The sequence below is a fragment of the Stegodyphus dumicola genome, chromosome 3 (assembly GCF_044657685.1).
Source record: "Stegodyphus dumicola isolate Sdum_Otavi_A_Nest chromosome 3, ASM4465768v1".
Classification (NCBI taxonomy): Eukaryota; Metazoa; Arthropoda; class Arachnida; order Araneae; family Eresidae; genus Stegodyphus; species Stegodyphus dumicola.
The window spans coordinates 146,331,106-146,351,401 of record NC_140770.1 but is presented as its reverse complement, the minus strand read 5'-3'; the positions used below and the strand labels follow the sequence as shown (position 1 = coordinate 146,351,401).

The 20,296-nt window shown below is 30.0% G+C and overlaps 1 protein-coding gene across 1 annotated transcript in view; it reads right to left on the bottom strand.

The window, feature by feature from the left end:
- LOC118192661 (sodium/mannose cotransporter SLC5A10-like) overlaps positions 1-17,144 on the bottom strand; it is a 97,360-nt gene extending 80,216 nt beyond the window's left edge. Inside the window, exon 1 of the mRNA XM_035363665.2 lies at positions 16,915-17,144. Within this exon, the coding sequence (XP_035219556.1) occupies positions 16,915-17,010 (96 nt within the window). The 5' untranslated portion in view covers positions 17,011-17,144. The remainder of the gene's footprint in view (positions 1-16,914) is intronic.
- Between the last annotated feature and the right edge of the window lie 3,152 nt (positions 17,145-20,296).

Sequence of the window (20,296 nt, the reverse complement as noted above, 5' to 3'; positions counted from 1 at the left end):
TTGCAAGCGGTCGCACAAAACTTATATATATGTACCCACTCATCCCAGTGAGCTCAGTTCTTTTACTTTTATATGTTGGTAAATTGTGCATTTTTTCTTTAAAAGTGTTTAAATTATGTTATTCTTTTGTTCTGGTTAAGGTTTTGTGCCTTTAGTTGATTTGGATGTAATAGTTATAGAATTATAAACAGTTTGAAAGTTGTTTAAATGGTACTGAGCCTAACGAGGCCGCCCATAATTTACATTTGGAACTCTTAATAGAATAATGAATTAAGTCAGTCGGTGCACCGACTTTAGTGGTTGTTTTTGCTGAGTGGAATCAATGGTACATTTTCAATCTTGTGGACCGGAAAGTCTATCTTACTGTCTGCTGCCTAATTGCTTGTTTTTGCGTAGAAACTTTAATTGTAATTTTTTAAACTTGTTTTAAGTATATTTGGGGTTTTAGATTTTTCTGTAATTTACATTTTTTAATGAATATACTTTGAGTTTTTACGTATTTTTGCCTTGCGGAGAAGTGAAAACTGATTTTATTGAATTAGAAGCATATATATGATAAAATTCGAAGAAATAAATTTAAATAAACTGCAACAAAAAGTGTGTACAATTTAATAGGACGAACAAGGAGGACATATGGTGTTCGTAGATGAATTTAGAGCATTAGAAAGAGCTGTTAATAGAATAACATGATTCTTAAATGCAAATTTGATTGGGAATGGGAGGGAATACATATTTCACCATAATATTGCATCCTTTCACCGTGCTGTGCGGAACAAAAGCAACGGCTTCTGCAGTAAAGTATTGAAATTATATGTATCTGTTCGTTCTGGTTGACCTTGAGCTTCTTGTTTAATAAATGTGATATCTAATCCACTACCATTTAGCTGGATGGGGCAATACATTTTGACTATTCTTTAAAAGAAGACTTTGCATAATTAAAACACGAGGGAATATATTTTGTGAAACCTTTGGACAGCTGTTTGAATCTATGCCAGATTGCATTTTTGAACTCACATGAAAGAGAGAGAAAAATTCTTAATTTCTATACCTATTATTTTTGTTACATAATTTCTGTTTATATAAATAGTGATTTGTAATTACATTGGCACTATTTCGTATTTATTCCGCATGATCTTATGTGAAGGTAAAAATTTATAAATATTGTAACAATATCTTTTTTTCTATTGCAATACTAACTCGTTCCTTTACTTAAATATTTATTCTAATCTTACAATTTGTACTAATTTAAAGGTTTTTATTTTTTATTATTTTTAATACCATATTAATTGATATAATTATCTTCAATAAAATGTTCTATTATTTTTAAATTCTGAAAATTTTAGAACTTCCCGAACTTTTGTTTCAAAAGTTAAGAGCAATCTAGAGAGAATAATCCGTATATTCAGAAGAAATATAAATTTATAGAATCTTTTACATTTAGAGAGCACAAAAATTGGAAAAGAAAATTCCTTCTTTACTGCAATTAAAGCAGTGCTCTCAAACTAAAACTGCATGTGGGCCAAATGTACGATCTGAAAGCAGTTGACAGGCCGGATATTCATTTTATCAAAGTGAAAAAATTATGAAGAAAATAAAAAATGTTTTCATTAAATTTTAAATTTTGCTTTCTAAATATTTTATTATATATATTTATCAAAATATACATAAACAATAATCATAATAATTAAAACAATAAAAATTCAAATTTATGTTTATTTTATATTAGAAATCTAGAATTTGGTGCAAGACATTTTCTTTAGTTATACTTTGTGACTGAAAGGTACTGACAGATAAATATTAAATTTACAGATTGATATTTATTTCAAATAATTCTAATATATTTAATTAATCATTAAATAAAATACATTACATAAAATTTTTAAGTCATATAAAACTTTTTTATTTTTTAATGCATCTGATATTGGTTGGTTATTAAAAAGCTTATATCTCGATTAAAATCGCTGGCTGATAAATTAAAAAAGTTTATTTTATGGATTTCCTAAAAATTAATGAAATGGGAGATAATTTAAATCGTTGCTATTTAAAATATAATAATAAGAGAGAGATTATGAGAAATTTGCGATTGCTCTGATGTCTGAAAAATGCTTTAATTGCTAGTACCGGTGAGAAACTGCTGGAAGTAATCATCGTAAAAAGTTAACACGGAAACCACTAAGTCTTAAAGTACTACAGGAAAGTCAGGGGAAGGGTGTAAAGAACTCTTTATTAACTCAAATCTGGTCCACAGACGGCTCAACTCGTGCTTATAAAAACCAACACTTCTAGTTTAATTCAAAAAGTAGTGAATAATTTAAAATTAATTGAAGTTAAGTTTAGTCTAATGGCTTCACAGGTTAACTATTGCTCAAACTGACTCTGATTCAAAAAGTAGGCGTAAACAAGCTTAATGTCAAGAAATATAAAATAACTGTTAAGCAAATCCCTACATAGTCAAGCTAAAATAATAAGATAACTGTATTAATTAACCCCAAACCTTACACCAATGCTTTACAGTTTTCTGTCTTTTACTATTGATTCTATATTTTACTCTTTTTCCAAAATGACACTGACATCTCTAGAAATCAATATATCATTGCTTGACTAATTTTAGCAGCATAATTTGCTTCTAGTATGAAATTTTTCTGTCCAAATGGACTTTTTTATTGGTAAGCTCATTCATGAGATAATGAATCGTAAATCTTAGGCTTGCAACTTAGTTTGAGTGCATTATTTAGAAAGGTTAAAGGTGTACGCATGAATGTTATGTTTTAGAATGAAGCGAAAATTTATTTAATTATGCTTTTATAAGGTGGAATCTGGAGGAGTATATTAGTACATAATCCCTTCCCCCACCTATCCCAAAGACAGATGCGTGTCCTGAATATTTGAAGCTTTATTGTTTAAAGACTTTTATCAGTGTAGAGTTGAATTGTAGACCGACAACAGCTGACCCCACTGATTAAAAATTACAGGTATGATAGCAAAATATGCTATCGTAATTTTTATCTAGGAATTCCATTTTCAAAGAAAGATTTCAAAATTGCTATCGAAAGAATTGAAACTCTGTGTATAGAATTCGTGACGTGAAACTAGTTGCCTCTTTCGTAATCTTATCCTCAACTTACCAAACACTTTTTTTATCTCGGAAAATCTTCTTAATCATATTACTATTGTTGATAAATTTCAGTTTTTTTATCAGAAATCGGTCTAAGTAATTATGAAAGCATGCAAGAATATCCTTAAGTGACAGAAAATTCGTATTACTCTCCAAATGTTGAAATACCCTACATTAGGGCGTTAACACGAACTTATAATTTCTAACTGCATTTTTTTATTTTTAGGTATATTCGCCGTATAACGCGCTTTCTTTGTTTTAAGAATAAACGTAAAAGGTACATGTGGGATTCTCTTATCTTTTGAAGTCATTCATTCAAAATTTCTCCCGGACTTTAGAACAATGATATACGGAACTTATACACAATAAGGGGAACAATACATGTGGGGAAGAAACACTTGAGAGAATAAATAATTCCGCAAAGAGGATAGGTTATATTCAGTGCACATAAGCACAAGGATGTTATTCGAGGACTTCGAGAAAAGGGGAAATATTATTTTAAGTAAGAATGCACTTCCGACCCGAGAGAATTCGCGAAATCAGGGGTCAGATGTTTTCTGTTTCTGTCAGATCGGAAGAATGCCGAATGAATTCGCGAAATCAGGAGTCAGATGTTTTCTGTTTCTGTCAGATCGGAAGAATGCCGAATGAATTCGCGAAATCAGGAGTCAGATGTTTTCTGTTTCTGTCGGATCGGAAGAATGCACTTCCGGTCCGAATGAATTCGCGAAATCAGGAGTCAGATTGTTTTCTGTTTCTATAAGAAGCTGTGATTTATAAGAATTTAATGATTTCTATAAGAAGCTGAGATTTGAAGCTGTGATTTAAGTGAACATCGTAGGTTTTAGTAAATCGCATTTGCTTTAGTAGAAATACAGTTGACACAGTGTTTCTTTTAAGAGTAAATATGGCTCTTTCCAAACGAAATACAGTGCTGCTTTCAGATGCAAAGTCATGCACTTTGCGAAAGAAAAGATGGGGAAGACAAAACAGAATTCGAAGATGTAACAGAAGGCGAATATGAATTTTTCATCATGTTATTCGATATTTCACGTTATTCGATATTTAAGCTCATAAGGTAGGTCGTTTCTTTTAAATAAACAGCATTTAGGTACATATAGATATCTAATTTTTGTATGCTCATCTTTTACTTTTCCCTTATTTTTAAATCGATCATTCTTATGTCCCGCATATAACGCGCACCCTTAAATTTAAATCTTATTTTTTGTATTAAAAGTGTGTGTTATACTCCGGAATATACGATAATTGATGCCCCGATGTTCAGCCAAAATTTCTAAATCGTAAGAATATCCAAAAGTTATGACCAATTTATGTAAGACAAATTTTCATATACTCTTCGTTTAGATATTTAAAGCTGTACTTTTATAAATTTCAAATAGAGTTCAGTTTCGAAATCACAAAATATGTCAAATAAATTTAAAATGTAACAATTTACTTTAAGATTTGAATAATATTTAGAAGTTGAGAAAGTTAAGAATTTTGTAGATCGTTGGTATAGTTAGCGCTCATTGCAGTGATTTTTGCTTTGTAGAGATATTAGGATTTTTTGGAAGCATGAAAGATGAGCAACGCCTTCGCCGGGAATCGAACCACAGATCTCTGGAATACGCACTCAGCATGCAGACCACTATACCACAAAGGCACGCTAAGAAGGCGGGAGAAATACCTTATACACTACCCCTCTTTTAAAGGGCGACTGGGGTTTTAGGGGACCCAAACGCCAAATACTGGGTGTGGAGAATCATCATTCACCACCCTTTTAGTTCGGGCGCCACTGTAGAGACATTAGAATATTTTTGGAAGCAGAAAAAATGAGCAACGCCTTCATTGAGAATCGAACCACGGACCTCTGGAATACGCATCCAGCATGCGGACCACTACACCACGAAGACACGCTAAGAAGGCGGGAGAAATACCTTATAGCGTACTAAAGAAAAATGATGTTTTAATGAGTTGTCACTGGGACAAAGTGGATTTAATATACTGCTACCAACTGAGTATTTTTGTATTTATTTGTAATAGAATAATCTGTATACTAAGCAGTCGCTACAATGAACATCTACTCTATTTGATTAAAAAAGAAAGACATCCTAAATGATTTTTAAGTGCATAACATTCAAACATATATAAGAAGGGCTTTCATAACTGTGAAAGTTCTCTTAGAAAATTCTCATACGTAGGTTTCCCACATATCTATATCAAAATTTTTAAAAGTTAAATTTGTATTATTAAACCACAGCCTTAATAAACTTAATAATTCACGTATCTTTTACTTTTTTCTGTGAAAATGGAACAAAATATTCTTAATACTTCATGACTTAAATTTATAATAAAATTATAATATAAATTTTATAATAATGTAAGATGAAAATTGCTAAGAATTTTCAAAAATATTTTTAAAAAAGGTTTAATAAATTATTTGTAAATTTTTATAAGTAAAATTTCAAATATTTTCATATTTCATGTATTTATTTCCTCATTTTTTAATTGATTTATTGTTTTTTAATGTTTTCCTTATTCAGTTTCCCAAAACGTTATTAGTCCAAAAGGGCTGTTAGTTTTGAAACACGATTTTACATCGATTTACATTAATGCGTTTTTTCACTTTTCATTCTAGTCTGTTGCCAAGTTATTTAGTTATCCTTCAAACTGAATCTTTCTGTTATTGATTAGCAAATTAAAAGGAAATAATAATTAAAAGGAATTATAAAGGAAAAAGATGCAGTCCTTAAGAATATTTTTTTCACTTTTTAATCGGATTGATTTAAATAAAAAGGCATTTAATTCCTAATAAAGTTAATTAAAAATATTAAATATTTTTATAGAATTACATTACATATTTTTTACTTTTCGAATATGCAAAAGATATAGAACGTTTCCATGCTAGTCTACATGTACTATATTCATCTAGTATTCTGTCAAATGCATTGCTGTTCCTCTTTGGCTACCTCTATTGATAATCGTTGCTAATAAACCATATTAAATTTTAAAAAAGCGTTTTACGGTACTGTTTAAAGCTGAACACCTTTCAGACTTTTTCTTTTTCTTTAAACTTTAATTTAATCTTAAATTTAATTCTTAATAATTTTTATTAATTTCCTTTCTTAATTCTTTCATTTTTAAATCATTTATTTTTTAATATTTAAAAAAATTATGAAAGCTTTTCCTTTTTGCATGTTCACATGTTTTGATTTATGAGGATTTGCTCAAAGTCGTAATTTATAATCATTATTTAATTATACGCACACATATTATATAAAATACATTATATATACACATTATAAGTATGTATATTATATGTACGTTTTCCAGAGTTCTTTAAATGTGTTACAATTTATTAATTGTGTTTCTGTCTTAATTAATGGTTTTTAAATATTTTGCTCAATTCTTATTATTGTTAAAACAAACTTTTAAAGCAAATATCGGGTTCTAAATGCAACCATTTTACTTCTAAGTTAGGTTAATCAAACTTAAAGCAATTAATAGGTTAGTGTTTTTTTTTTTTTTTTTCAATAAATCAAAATTTGATTTTTTTTTTCAAAAACCATTATTGTTATGGTTACCCATAGTTAGTTTTCCTAAATCACTCTGAAAATAACTGTATAGTAAGTGAATTTAAATTTATAATCTAAAATTGCACAGTGTGTAAATACATTATTATTAGAAACTAATTTAGTTAACGAATTATAATAATTGTAATATTTTTTAACATCAGCCATTATTCAATTATTTTCTGTTGTTCTGTCAATTTATGAGACCAGCTGAGTGTCACTACAATAAATAAATAAATAAATAAATAAAATAAAATAAAATAAAATAAAATAAAAATAAATAAATAAATAAGCTAAAAAAATTTAGGATTCTCTATTTAGGCAAGTATTTATTCTTACGTTTCATAAGACATTTGCAAATTAAATAACGCATTTTTTGTGCAATTTCTAATATAAGTTTTAAATTTCAAATTTATCTTACACGCAAATTAAACACAACTAACTAAATATTTTCAGCATAACCCATTCGCTCTTGAAAGATGTATTTGGAAATAGGTCGGAATTTTTTATTTTAATACTTTACTCTGCGAAAGGTGTTTGCACAGGTTATTCAAACAATCAACACAGCAATGGGAAGATTCAAGGACAATGTGAGAAGCTATTATGTCACGAAGAGATTCCAACATCCGTAACTCACGAAACCTGCACCAGTAAAAAGAAATCCACGTGTCGCGGAGAATTGCCTAATCTTCCCGGGTATTTTCAGCAATTTTCTATGTTAACGAAATACAGAAATTTCTTTAAGAAACTTTAATTTTAAATTTTGAAATATAAATATTTTCGAAGGTTAAAATTTTAAACGATAAAATTGTTATAAATTATTTTAAATTAAATTAGGAGTTTGTCCTATGACACATAATTTTTAATGGAGGAAGCAAATAAAAATCAGAAAATATATACAATTAACGATTTTTAGGGTGAAGAGATGTAATAATGCTATTGAAAATATGCTTTATTTAGATTTAAACTCATCAAATTTATGCATCCATACTGTAAATTTTCTGCTCTGTAGTTTTGAGCATGTATACTTTTAAATGCTGCTCAATCATGTAAAATTAGTGAATTTTTGAAAATATTTATAATCTAAAATTGCACTACTCTAAATTCTAAGCAAATTCTAAATCTAAAATTTAGAATTGTTAGGAATTTTTTTAGTCCAAAGGTACTTTGTTCCTGAAGGACTAATTTTTCGTTTTGTGATTTTGCGTTGGTTCACTATAAATGTCCGTTTCACTTTTCAAACTGTTGCCACCAAATGTTACAGTTCTGCATTATATTTGAAGAAATTAAATAATGAAAAATCTTCCTAAATGTATGTATGTTTTTAGCATTGTGATAAAACAACGGTCCATAGAGCCATCGAATTTTGAATGACGTAATCCTACTGCAAATATGTGTATCGAAAATTCTAAAGATATACTCAATTTAAAACTATTTTGCGATATTGCTCTTGAACTGAATTTTATGGGTTATGTGCGAAGAACGTGATATTTAATAAATAAAGGTAACAGGTAAAATGTTAACAAACGCCCCTTTGGACGTAATTTAAAATATGAAACCTTTCAGATTTTCCTTTATTTTTATTTATTTATTTTCTTTTAATTTTTTTTTAACATGAAAAAAGTGCGCTGCCCTTGCTGGGACTCGCAACTACTTTACATACTTCTTCTTTTAAAGGGCGACTAGGATGAGAGGACCTAGTCGTCAACTCCTGGTGGTGAGGAATTATCGTCCGCCTGTTTTTAGTTCGGGCGCCACTAGTAATTATTATTTTTTTTTTCCAAGCAGAAGAGGTGAAAAATGGGCAGTTTCCTCGCCGGGATTCGAACCCTGTACCTCTCGAATACGCGTCGATTAGGCTTCCAATTACACCAAGAAAACATGCAAGAAAATACTTTATAACTGTATAATCAGATTCCTGTTTTCTAAAATACTCAGCATCTATGTGTTCAGAAAGTCAGTATATTTTGAAATCAAAATCAACACATTTAAATCGAAGAAAAATGCACTGATAAATTAAAAGCAAGGTTACAACTCGAAAAGAATTTTCTTGTGTTATATTTTGCTGGGATGTTGTTTATTTTTAAATAAAAGTAGTAGAAATATAGTACATAAAATATTTTCATAAACACCAGGTATGAAGAAAAGGTCGTTACAGGTTAGATGTTTATAGGTTTTTTTTGTTTAGTGATTATACATGGTTTGTTTTATTTGATTATGGTGAAACTTTTGAGGACTATCTGCCTAAAGGGAGGAATGGATTGGGAAAAATGAATGAAATTGAAAAACAAGGTATGCCATTTCAGAAAAGTCTAATTTTTTATCAAAATACCAATGTCAGAACAATGCTATATATAAATATAATATATATCCTAAGTCGCACTTACAAGACATGAAAAACGCAAGTTAAATTTCGTCAATCGCCCCAGTAGAACGGGAAATACAGAACTGTAACCCCCTTTTTTTTCTTTTGTACAGAGTGAACGTTACTTAGTGCATCTTTATTTTGTTGAAGAAAGTACGATTTGAAATTAAAGAGATTGATGAAGACGAATATTTTTATCAGATATCCTCCATGTTTCTCAAATGAAGTTAAATGTTCTTTCTACAACTCGTTTTTGGTATTCTGAGAATTATTAACATCATTTCCTCACCAAACAAGTATGTTGTTATTTGATGGCTTATTTCAAGAAGTACTTATCATATTAGATAATGAAGACTGACATAAACCATAAAGATACAAGAACATGAAAAACGAACAAATATCTGCTTTATAGTACTTTTTACTGCTTATCACTGAATAGCTTGACCGAGTAACTTCCTTTTAATAAGTTGTGGATTTAAATTTCATATCTTCGTGAGCTATTTAATTTTTCGTTTCAAGAGAGGAATCTCTTGCAAGCCACTTAAATTTATAACCAGTCTGCGTATTCAACCACCAGCGGTTTTGCTTCAATCATGATTTCCACTTTTACCTACGTAGATTTTATAGCTTTGTTACATCAATAAATTCTTTTTATCAGCATGTGAATGCTATGAGTCGAATAAACGATGGAAAGGCATTACAGCCGGGCTGTGTTTGTTTGTCATTGTCAATGCAAGAAAAAATGAAAATATATCGGGAAAGAAAATGACCTTGCCGAACAATAGACAATTTTTTTTTTTTTTTTGGTTAGTTACGCGCTGTCATGAAAACCCCATCCTAGATCAAATTAGAAACCTACGCATAACAATGAATGAATGTAGATCCTTCAAAAGAGCTCCAAACATTTGATTATTCCCAAACACTTCTATATTATGCAAAACAATTCATGAACAGAAGTGTTCAGAGCACGTGGATACTTAAAATTAAAGAGGTGGTTTGCTTGACGTACCAACATTTTAATAAGGACAAATTTCAGGTTTATACAGCTGCATAGAGATTTTAATGTTTTAAAGCCTATATAATAAAATGCAATTACAGTGCATTTTATTAAATCCATTATGACTTTAAAAAGATTTAGCAAGTTGCGAGAGAAGACGGTCATATTTAAGTACTATGTATATATTTTGATAAACGTTAGATATTTTAAGTAGGAGTCCCGTCGAACAATTTATATATACACGCTGCGCAACCCAAAAAAATATGGCCCAGTTCTACGTCTCCTGTTCTACTGGTCCGGTTGACAAATTTAACTTGCTTTTTACATGTTCGAAAGCGCGACTTAAGATATACATTAGATATATATGTGTAGCATTTTTTCTAATATAGGTATTTTGACACAAAATCGAACTTTTTCTGAAAAGACATACTTATTTTTTCCATATTTCAATTCCACGATTCAAATTATACCAAAGTGCCAAGTTTTGTAAAAATCGCACGAGTAGTTTTTAAACAATGAGCTCTCAAAATTTTAGCTCCTTAGTATTAATTAAATTTGGTATGTATTTATTAACATCTCTTTTTTAATTAAACTTACTTCATTCCTTCTTTCACATTCGAAATTTAGGTTCAATATAAATAAAAATACCAGATATTTTCTGATTTATTTTTTAAACTTACATTTTTTAGTAGCACAATTTTCCCCCCTCATGCGCAGTGAAAGGAAACGAAAAATGGGTTACCGTAAATTAGAATTTCGCCAATTGAATCATTCTTAGCGCGATAATTTCTCGCTAAATTTCTCATAAAATTTAATATTTAGGCATAATTTGGATCGCAAAATCGAAATATGAAAAAAAATTGTATGTCATTTCAGAAAAACTCCGATTAAGTTTCAAAATACCTATATTAGAACAATGCTATATATAAATATAATTTATATCCTAAGTCGCATATTCGAGACAGGAAAAATGCAAATTAAATTTCGTTAATCTGCCGAATAGAACGGGAGTGATAGAACTGTTCCAATTTTATTTGTGCAGAGTGTACATCCAGCGCGGAAGAAAGAGAATTGTTTCTTTCGTAGGAAACAGCAAGAAATATTCCTGTGGCTTTGTGTTTAATTAAAAATTTTTAATTATGACTTCTCTTTATTTTTTGCTAAAATCCTCATTCAGCAAAGTCTTGACAGGGTCTCTTTAATAACCACAGGTTACAAATACCTATCTTCCGAAGTAACTTTATAAAATATGCTACAAATTTTAATATTCTATACAGATTTTTGGCTAGGCCTAGCAAAAATAGTACAAATGCTGATAGTCATATAACAGGAGGTACAGCAACTCAGCTGGTAGTTTTTGGTTTTAAATCACTTAATGTTTTGCTGAGTTGTCAATTAAATCAGAGATTTATAGTATTTTGCATAGTGTAGTTAACATGAAAATGTGTCTTTTTGCCATATTAAGCAAGAATATAAAATTAACGGCAGGAATCCGGCAAAATGTGTAAGGAATGTAGATATTAGCAATGTGAATGCATGAATACTAGCAATACGGAATCAATTAAGCATCCTGGTGATATTTTCTAAGATATATTCATCTACGAGCCAATTTGCTCCTTAGAAAGAACTCCTGTATGAATTGAAAAGAAGGTAGGACAGGTGTAACCTAAAATTAACTGCTTAACAATAAAAAAATAGTCCGACGTAATTAAAAATAAAAAATATACACGAAAAATTATCAATTTTTTACGACTTTTCATTCCAAATGTCTACTATTAAATATGGAAGAATCTATATATATGTATGTATGTATGTTAACCGCATCATGGCATGTGCCACTAGAAGCCCAAATTATAATTTCGTATTTTTTATTTATTTCATATTTTGCGCAAATCTAATGAATTTTTTATTAACATACTCACTGTGGTAAGGATGTAGTATGCGATCTGTCGATTTTTTTAGTCATTTATTTCTTAGTTGGCGCAATTAAAACGGTATTTTTAAATATGAAACTAAATACAAATGCTTAAAGATATACAGAAATTCGTTCGAAAATGGTAAAGGAGGCATTTTGTGAGAATTATATAGTTTTTGAATTTCTGTGGTTGAATTCTTAACGCTTTTGAACGATGGCTGTATTCGGAGAGCCAAACGATAATGACGAAATGTCGGAAGAGTCTTAAGACAATTCTTAAGACAAAATCTCAGGAAGTTGAAAGAAGATTTTGTAAAACAACCAAAGACAGAAATAGCTACGAAAAGGAAGAAGAGAAAGGGAAAGCGAACCAATTCTTCACAGAAAGTTAATAAGAAGGTTAAAGCAACGATTCACTAATTCCTAGAACAGTACCAGAGTTTAAATACACGGACGAAGAATATAGCATATACTGAAACAGCAGTCAGCGCTCTTGCGTTTATGCCAGAATGTGTACAACAAAACACTGTTAAGGCTGATGCTACATACGTGTAGCTCGCATAAGACGCAAAAAATGTCTCTGCGGAGACGATTGAAATAAATCTTCACCAAGTAATGTGCCGAGAACAAAATGAAAACCAAACAAATGATGAGCTAGGTGTAGTGAAAGAAAAACTTTCTGTATTTGTAATCAGTGACTTTGACTAGTGCGAGATACATCAGGTTGAAGCAGAGGAGAAGAAAACTTCTTTTTTCATCTACGCGAAGTTAGACAGACCGATCCCTAGCGGAGCAAAGTCTGCAGAAAAGAAGCATTTCTTTTCATTCATATCAGAATAAAAGCAAAAAATCTATAAAAGCTATTATTAACAGAATTCCGAAGACGATTCTGAAGAAGTCATCAAAGATGACCTTGCAGCTAGACACTTCTCCATCATACGGGTAAAACAGTTTCCGAAGGAAATGATATATTATTAAAAACTGCTAATATATCTACTTGAACTTGAGAAACATGAAGCAGGAAAAGCCATCTATAAGGTAAACAGCATTCTAGGTATTAATGTAAGGCCGAATTAATTCAAACCGAAGAAAATTGAGCTATGAAGCTAGAGGTTTGGTTACACAGAGCATCTGTCCTCCAGTGTTACAAGATGCGCGAAATGTAGTTTAAACCTTTGAAGTGCTGAATGCCTTTCGAAGAAAGAAGACAATCTACTTGTCTTTACTGTCAAGGACCCATGTGAGCAGTTTATAGGACATATCCCGAATATATCAAGAACATTCCAAAATTCCGAAAATAGGAGAAATAGATAGAAAGACTGATTCAAATGCAGACAAAAATTTTCTCATGCTGACCAAGAGAAGTCTGAAGGAAAAATCCCAACAAGTCAGACCCGAAGGAAATATAGTGATATACTCTGGAAGATACATCAGAAGTAACACAAGCTGATGGAAGCATGTGATAACCAATTATGAATTTCATGATTATCATGAAAGAAATCATTTCGTTTTTAATAGGATCAAGGATAAGCATTAGATATTTTTTATGGAATTACACCCCTGGAACACGTTAAAATCAAAACATATATATTATGTTTTATAATAACAATTTTAGGAAATTGACCGCCTAAGTGTCTTGTCTTGTAAAAAAGATAAAATCAAGATATTATTGTTGAAGCTCAAAACAACAAAATTAATGAAATAAAGTACATATTATTAATAAAAATATAAATACAGAAGAGTAAAATTGTTTCTTCAACCAATGGCGTAATTTAGTATTTAGTTATATCTTTAAGGATAAAAACCCAAGTTAATTCAGGCAGGCAAAGCAATAAAGTTCATATTATTATTATTATGGAAGTTCATTCAAGAGCGATAGAAAAAAATTCGTAATTTTTATTGTTTTCATGTGAGATTATGTTTAATTACTTGGGTTCCAAACACATGTAGTGCAATAATTTCATACTTGTTCTCAGCATTTATTTTATGACATTGTTCATGCTTTCTAAGGTGCTAATATGATTGTCAGAACTACATAAATAAATATTTGAAGAATATATTTATGTTTTTCTCGTAAATGTTTGCAAAAATATTTTACTTTCAAAATAAATGATGAAAAGGAGAAATTTCATAAACATACTGGCTTTACCCGCGGCTTCGCTCGCATTGATGTCCTTAAATAAGTTTCAACTCCGCATGAATTTTAAAAATACAGTCCGCGGATGATTTCAGTAAATACTGCCCTTCTTCAATACTTATAGGCCGCGAATATTTCATATTTACGCCTGACCAAAGGGTTATTTTTAAAAATAAAGAACATTCGAGCGCCTTAAAATGATAAAACAATAGTTGTTATCGCACACAGTAAAATGTAAAAAATATAAACTATAAATGCAATTTTTCAAGCAACAATGACTTAAAGACATAAAACGAATGCATATATCTTTAAAAAATGCGAAACAAAACATTAAATGTATCACCAAAGTCGAAATGTTGATAATAGTTTCAAGTAAGCTAATTAGAAATCAAGTTGTTAATTTTTAAATCATTTTCCGCGAGTAAATCCGTTACTTTGACCTTTTCAAAGTTCGAACGGATAGCAGCTACCCCCTTTATGTCGCTTTCGAATCGCAGCCTGTCAACAAAGCGTTAACAATAGCAAGCAGAGTATTTTTTCATCTGCGATTAAGCTCGAAATAATTAAGCGACAAAAACAGTTTTACCACCAATGTTCCTATCTTTCAGAGTGCAATACAAGTTTCTAAATTTCGAGAACTTTGGATAATTAGATCAAAAGTTATAATTTTTATCATCAATTTATTGGACCCAGACGGGAAGACCTAAGAAAAAATCCCTAATGTCGCTATTGAGTATCATTCAAATTAGCGTTTTCAGAGTTTTTAATTAATATTTCAGCTGATTAAAGTCGTATAAAAATGAGAATGGTATCGATGGATTCCGACAAATTTTTGGAATCAGGGATTATGTGTCTCGAAATTCAACTAACCGCCGTTCCATAGATATTTGCGAAAAAATTAATTGGTGCGTAGCCAAATCACTTTAATAGGGAAAAACCCAACAAATTAAGTGAAAAATGTAGGGGAAACGTAGTTTTTAATTAAAATCTCGGCTAATTCGGATAAATTATGTTTTTAGCTTCAAGGATAATATCTTGTTCTTATCGTTTTTACAAGCCAAGTCGCTTGGGCGGTCAATTTCCTAAAATTGTTATTATAAAACATAATATATATGTAATGATTTTAATGTGTTCCAGGGGTGTAATTCCATAAAAAATATCTAATGTTTATCCTTGATCCTTTTAAAAAAGAAACGATTTCTTTCATGATAATCATGAAATTCATGATTGTTTATACATGCTTCCATCAGCTTGTGTTACTTCTGATGTACCTTCCAGAGTATAATATCTCGGCTAAATCGTACGAATACATTTTATAGCCTATAACCTTTTCTAATATATCAAAAATATTCCTTGAAAATTTCATGATGATAGGTTAAGTACTAATTAAGGAGTGAAATCGTAACAAACAAACTCACATTCGCATTTATAATATTAGTTATTGTCTGTTTTCCGTTGTCTGAAAGAAGCTTGACAAACCTTTGCGCTATTGGAACTAGAACTGACCAGTATATTTCTATTAGCAAAACCTGTTTACAATAATCCTGTTCATAAATAAAAAGTTTCAAAGCAGTGGAATTTTATTTTGTCTATGACTGGTTTATATAGTATTAAATTTCTTAGCTACATCACACACACACACAAAAAGATGTCTGAATTTTTTCTCTCTTTCTTATGTTCTTCAAAGTTTTAAAAAATTCTGCTCGTAAAATTTTCAGTCATTATTAAATTATATTTATTTAATTACAAAGTCCAAAATATGAATGCACGAAACAATAAATACTTAACACAAAAACGGGAAACATTAAGGAAAATCTGGCAGTTTACAGTCAGCTTTAATATAAAATTAAAAACACAAGGATATTATAGAATTCTGTAAAGTATTGATATTAGTAAAACTAAGTAAATAATAGTCAAGAAGTGATATTTCATTTACTTCTGACGGATGTAAAATAAAGGATAATATAATACTAAGATATAGTATAAATTAAAATATAATATTAATTAAAACATGGTATACATTTAAGCATAGTACATACTTAAACTATTAATTTAATTTTGGTTTTCCGAATTTTGGGTGTCCGTAGGTACAAAACTACCGTGTAATAACGATATTTTGAAAAATAAAATTTTCATAGCAACAAAAGCACATACAAGAATCTTTAGTTCTTTATTTCTGCTTATAAAATGTAACTTAATACCACTGTTTTCAACAGTCTCGCTATTTATCAAAATTTAACGCATCAAATAAAAATTTTAGTAAACTGCTCATTTATTGTAAGAAAGAATCTTTATTTTATATTTGTTAAATCATTAAATGATGCTACAGTTCAGTCTGTTTTATTTTATTTATTTATTTTGTATGTCATCGAACATCATGACTTCCTTATGTAAAAAATTCGCATAATAGTTTGGATATATTACAGAAGATGTTTTAAAGTATTATTATTTTTTATTAATAACATATTTAAGTAATCATATTTTAATAATTAAAATAGTCGGGTCAGTCATCAGTGTCCGAATTTCTTTCGGAATATTAGTGTCAAGGCCTATTTTGTTTTCAAGAAAATGAGCACAACTCCTCAGTATATTTTGAGAAATTTTGACAAATGAAGTTTCAAACGCATTTAGTTATTATATGCGGTTAATTTTTGATAATATAATACTTAATAGGGACATTAAAAAATTAATAGGGACAGATATATGGAGAAAACACAAGAAGTAATAAAAGTGCAGTACGGCTATTTTCTTTAAACATATTGAATGAAACAGAATAAATAATCAAAATCCAGATTAATGAATGACGTTCTTACCCATGCTCCAACTGCTAATATCATTGCAAAATATACCGCTATGACAACAGCATCTTCCCAGTATAATTCTGTGCCACCTATTTTATCCGCATCCATTTTTTCAAAGAAGAGTTTATCTCACACACAGTTTTACATGCGTTCGCCGAACCTTAATACCTGGCTGTTTGTGCCGACAGCCGCTAGAAGACGCGCAAGTTTACGCACCTTCGACTTGGGACGTCACAAAGTATATCGCGCATCTGTTAGCGAATCAAAACCTTCGAGGTCTGGCTTTCGCTACCTTTTTTCCTCATATCTTCAGAATTCATAGGAAGAGTTTCCTAGAAAAACGGCAACGCCGGATTTTACAGACGAATCACAATGAACTCCGAGGTACAAAGTTTCGTTTTCGTGTGACCTCATTATTGTTTAAAGCGCAGCGGATTATAAAGTAGTCAGTTGACTATAAAGCGCTGTTTATTTGTTTTCCTTTTTTTTTTTTTTTTTCTTTTTTCTTTTTTTTTTGTAAAAATAATTTAGTAATTTATTTCTTTAAAACGCTCTGAAAGTTACTCTAATTAATAAATATTTTAATAATTTCACCGAAATCCACGTTCATTCAGAACACAATATGATATTAAGCGGAGATTACTTTCCAGAAATTTTTTAGAGCACTTTGAAATGTTTTATGTAACCAAAATTTCAAAATCCCAAGGACATTTCCTTATATATTTTTCGAAACCTTACTAACTTATTCAAATGCAAAATATCTGTAGCCATATGGAACTTAGATCCAATTATATATTATTCAAATAGTATAATATTAGTTTATATTATTCAAATGGAATTTAGCTTCAATTTGAAAAATATATTTTTTAAAACAATGCTCTCATGAATTTATTTCTATGAACACAGCCATAGGAATTGCCATATCTTAAAACGGAAACTATGGAACATTTTCAATGTTATGTAAATCTTTTCTACCTATTCCAAATTTTCTTTCACAATGTAATTAATTAATTTATTATTATTTTTAGTCCAAAGGGACTTTTGCTTCTGAGGGACTACTGTTTCGTTTTGCGATTTTGCGTTCAATCACACTGAATGTCCGTTTCACTTTTCAAGCTGTTGCCACCGAATATTATATTTACATGAATGTATGTATGTTTCTCGCATTGTGATAAAACAACGGTACCTAGAGCCATCCAGTTTTGAATACTGTAATCTTCCACCGAATATGGGCAACTGGAAGGCCAAATTTGAAATTTGGAATTTGTTTTATGATCAATTTCATATTTCGTAAAACTTTAGCGAATTTTTGATTAACAAACTCAACCATTTCAAAACGAGCCATGGCAACGTTGTGCGGAAAAAACATTTTTATCTCCACCGCGCGAGACTGTGTGTCGAAATTCTAAAGATATGCTCAATTTAAAATTATTTTGCAATATTGCTCTTGAACTGAATTTTATGGTTTAAGTGCGAAGAACATGATAGTTAATAAATAAAAGTAACAGACAAAATGCTAAAAAAACGCCCCTTTGGACGTAATTTAAAATCTGAAACCTCTCAGATTTTCTTTTTTTTTTTTCGCTGTGTAATTTATAATTGTAGTGCCTTTTTCTCCTTTGAAAGAGTAGTTTTTAGTAATTTATTTCTGTGGGATATAGAATGTAAAAATTTTATCATATTTATTGGCATAATTGTGAAAGCAGTTCCCATTAATTTAGTATTAGATTATTCTTTGACGCAGTCTTTCTCAACTTTCATTAAATACTTTTAATATTTCAAATTATAACTTAAATAGTCATTAATATTATGACTTCGAGTTTGCTATGGAGAAACATTATTGTTGGAGGCTGAATTTTTATTAGAACCAAAAGTTTGATTTTATATTCTTTAAAGCAAGCATTTCTGGATCGCAGTTCTTGTTCTGTTTTGTTTTGTTTTTTGAATAAGGATATTTAAAATTCGTCTGTTTGACAGTCCTGTCAAACGTTTTTTATCAACGGAAGAAGATAACGGAAACTTTTGTATTTTACTTTCTGAAATATGATGGATCTAAATTTAGTTATGCATGATGATAACAAGTACAACAGTATTGGCACGGTTAGTAGTCCAGTACAACTCTAGTCTTTTTCCGTCTTCTCTTATAAAAATTCCTCATGCCTTCGATATTTTCTGTTTCTTTGGTTATGATCTTAAACTAATGATATGACGAGGCCGATGCTGATTCCAAAGCTGTTGACTGCTTAGCTCGTTTGAAATGGATTTCTGGTTTTTAAAAGGAAATCTACAAAAGTAGATCATAGATTCGAAAGTTTTGAAGTTTTGCAGCAGGGGATATCGTATAAAGAGGAAACGTGTGAAAGAAATTCTTTCAGAAGTAGTGAATGTATTAATTCTACGCAATCTTCTTCTTCAACAAAGTTTCTTACCATGTTTAGAAAGAGCTGACATTTTTAATAATCACATATTTTAATACTTGGAATTATGAAGAATTCCTATTCTGTCAGATGTAAAACATAAATGCATTTATTCTTTGCAAAGGTAATATTTAATTATTAAGTTATTTTTAAAATTCAGATAAAAGCGAACTTTTAAAAGTGACTCTAGTTTAAGTTATAAGGAGATAGGGTATTTTTCTTGAACTTGAAGGATATTTAGGTATCTTTTTCTTTCATGTTACTAGAGCGGGTTTGAAATATCTGCTCTTTGTTCTTGACCTCAAGGTTCTTAAAGATGGTCTTTTGGCGCTTTTCTTGCTTTCTTTCCCTTTTTTTGATTTTTTGGTTTAATGAGACATTTATTTTCACAAACATGTAAAAGACGATGTCGTAAGAATACTCGCTATAGATATTAAATTACAGAAATTTCTTATTTGCATACAAGCAAGATTAATTAAGTTTCAAACTATTAGGTTTGTTTTCAGGCATTTATTTTATTCAGGCATGCTTATAGGAACCTCGAATTAAGAATTTTGGGGTCATTGTCTTTTTTAATAATACAATTAGAACATTAAAAAAGGCGTTCGATTGAAATGAATGTAAATCATATTCACATAAGGCGAAGGAACAAAAAATAAACTGTTGCAAAAGAAAAGAAGTAACATCAAAATTGACCTAAATCTCAGTGAAGAAAAAGGTTAGACGAACTAGAAATTGAAATCTCATAACTTCCTTTGTAGCCTATAAAAAGCGGTCAGAAATCTAAGCATAAAAATTGGGAGAAATAATATAAAATGCAATCTGTTGAGGGAGAGGCATAAGTATTTGATGTTTCTAATTTACGAAAATAAATTAGACATTCGATAGCCCGCAGACAGGGAGAATAAACATTTGCATCATTTTCTACAAATATACGTTTTAAAGACATGAGAAACTTCGACATTTTTTAATAACTT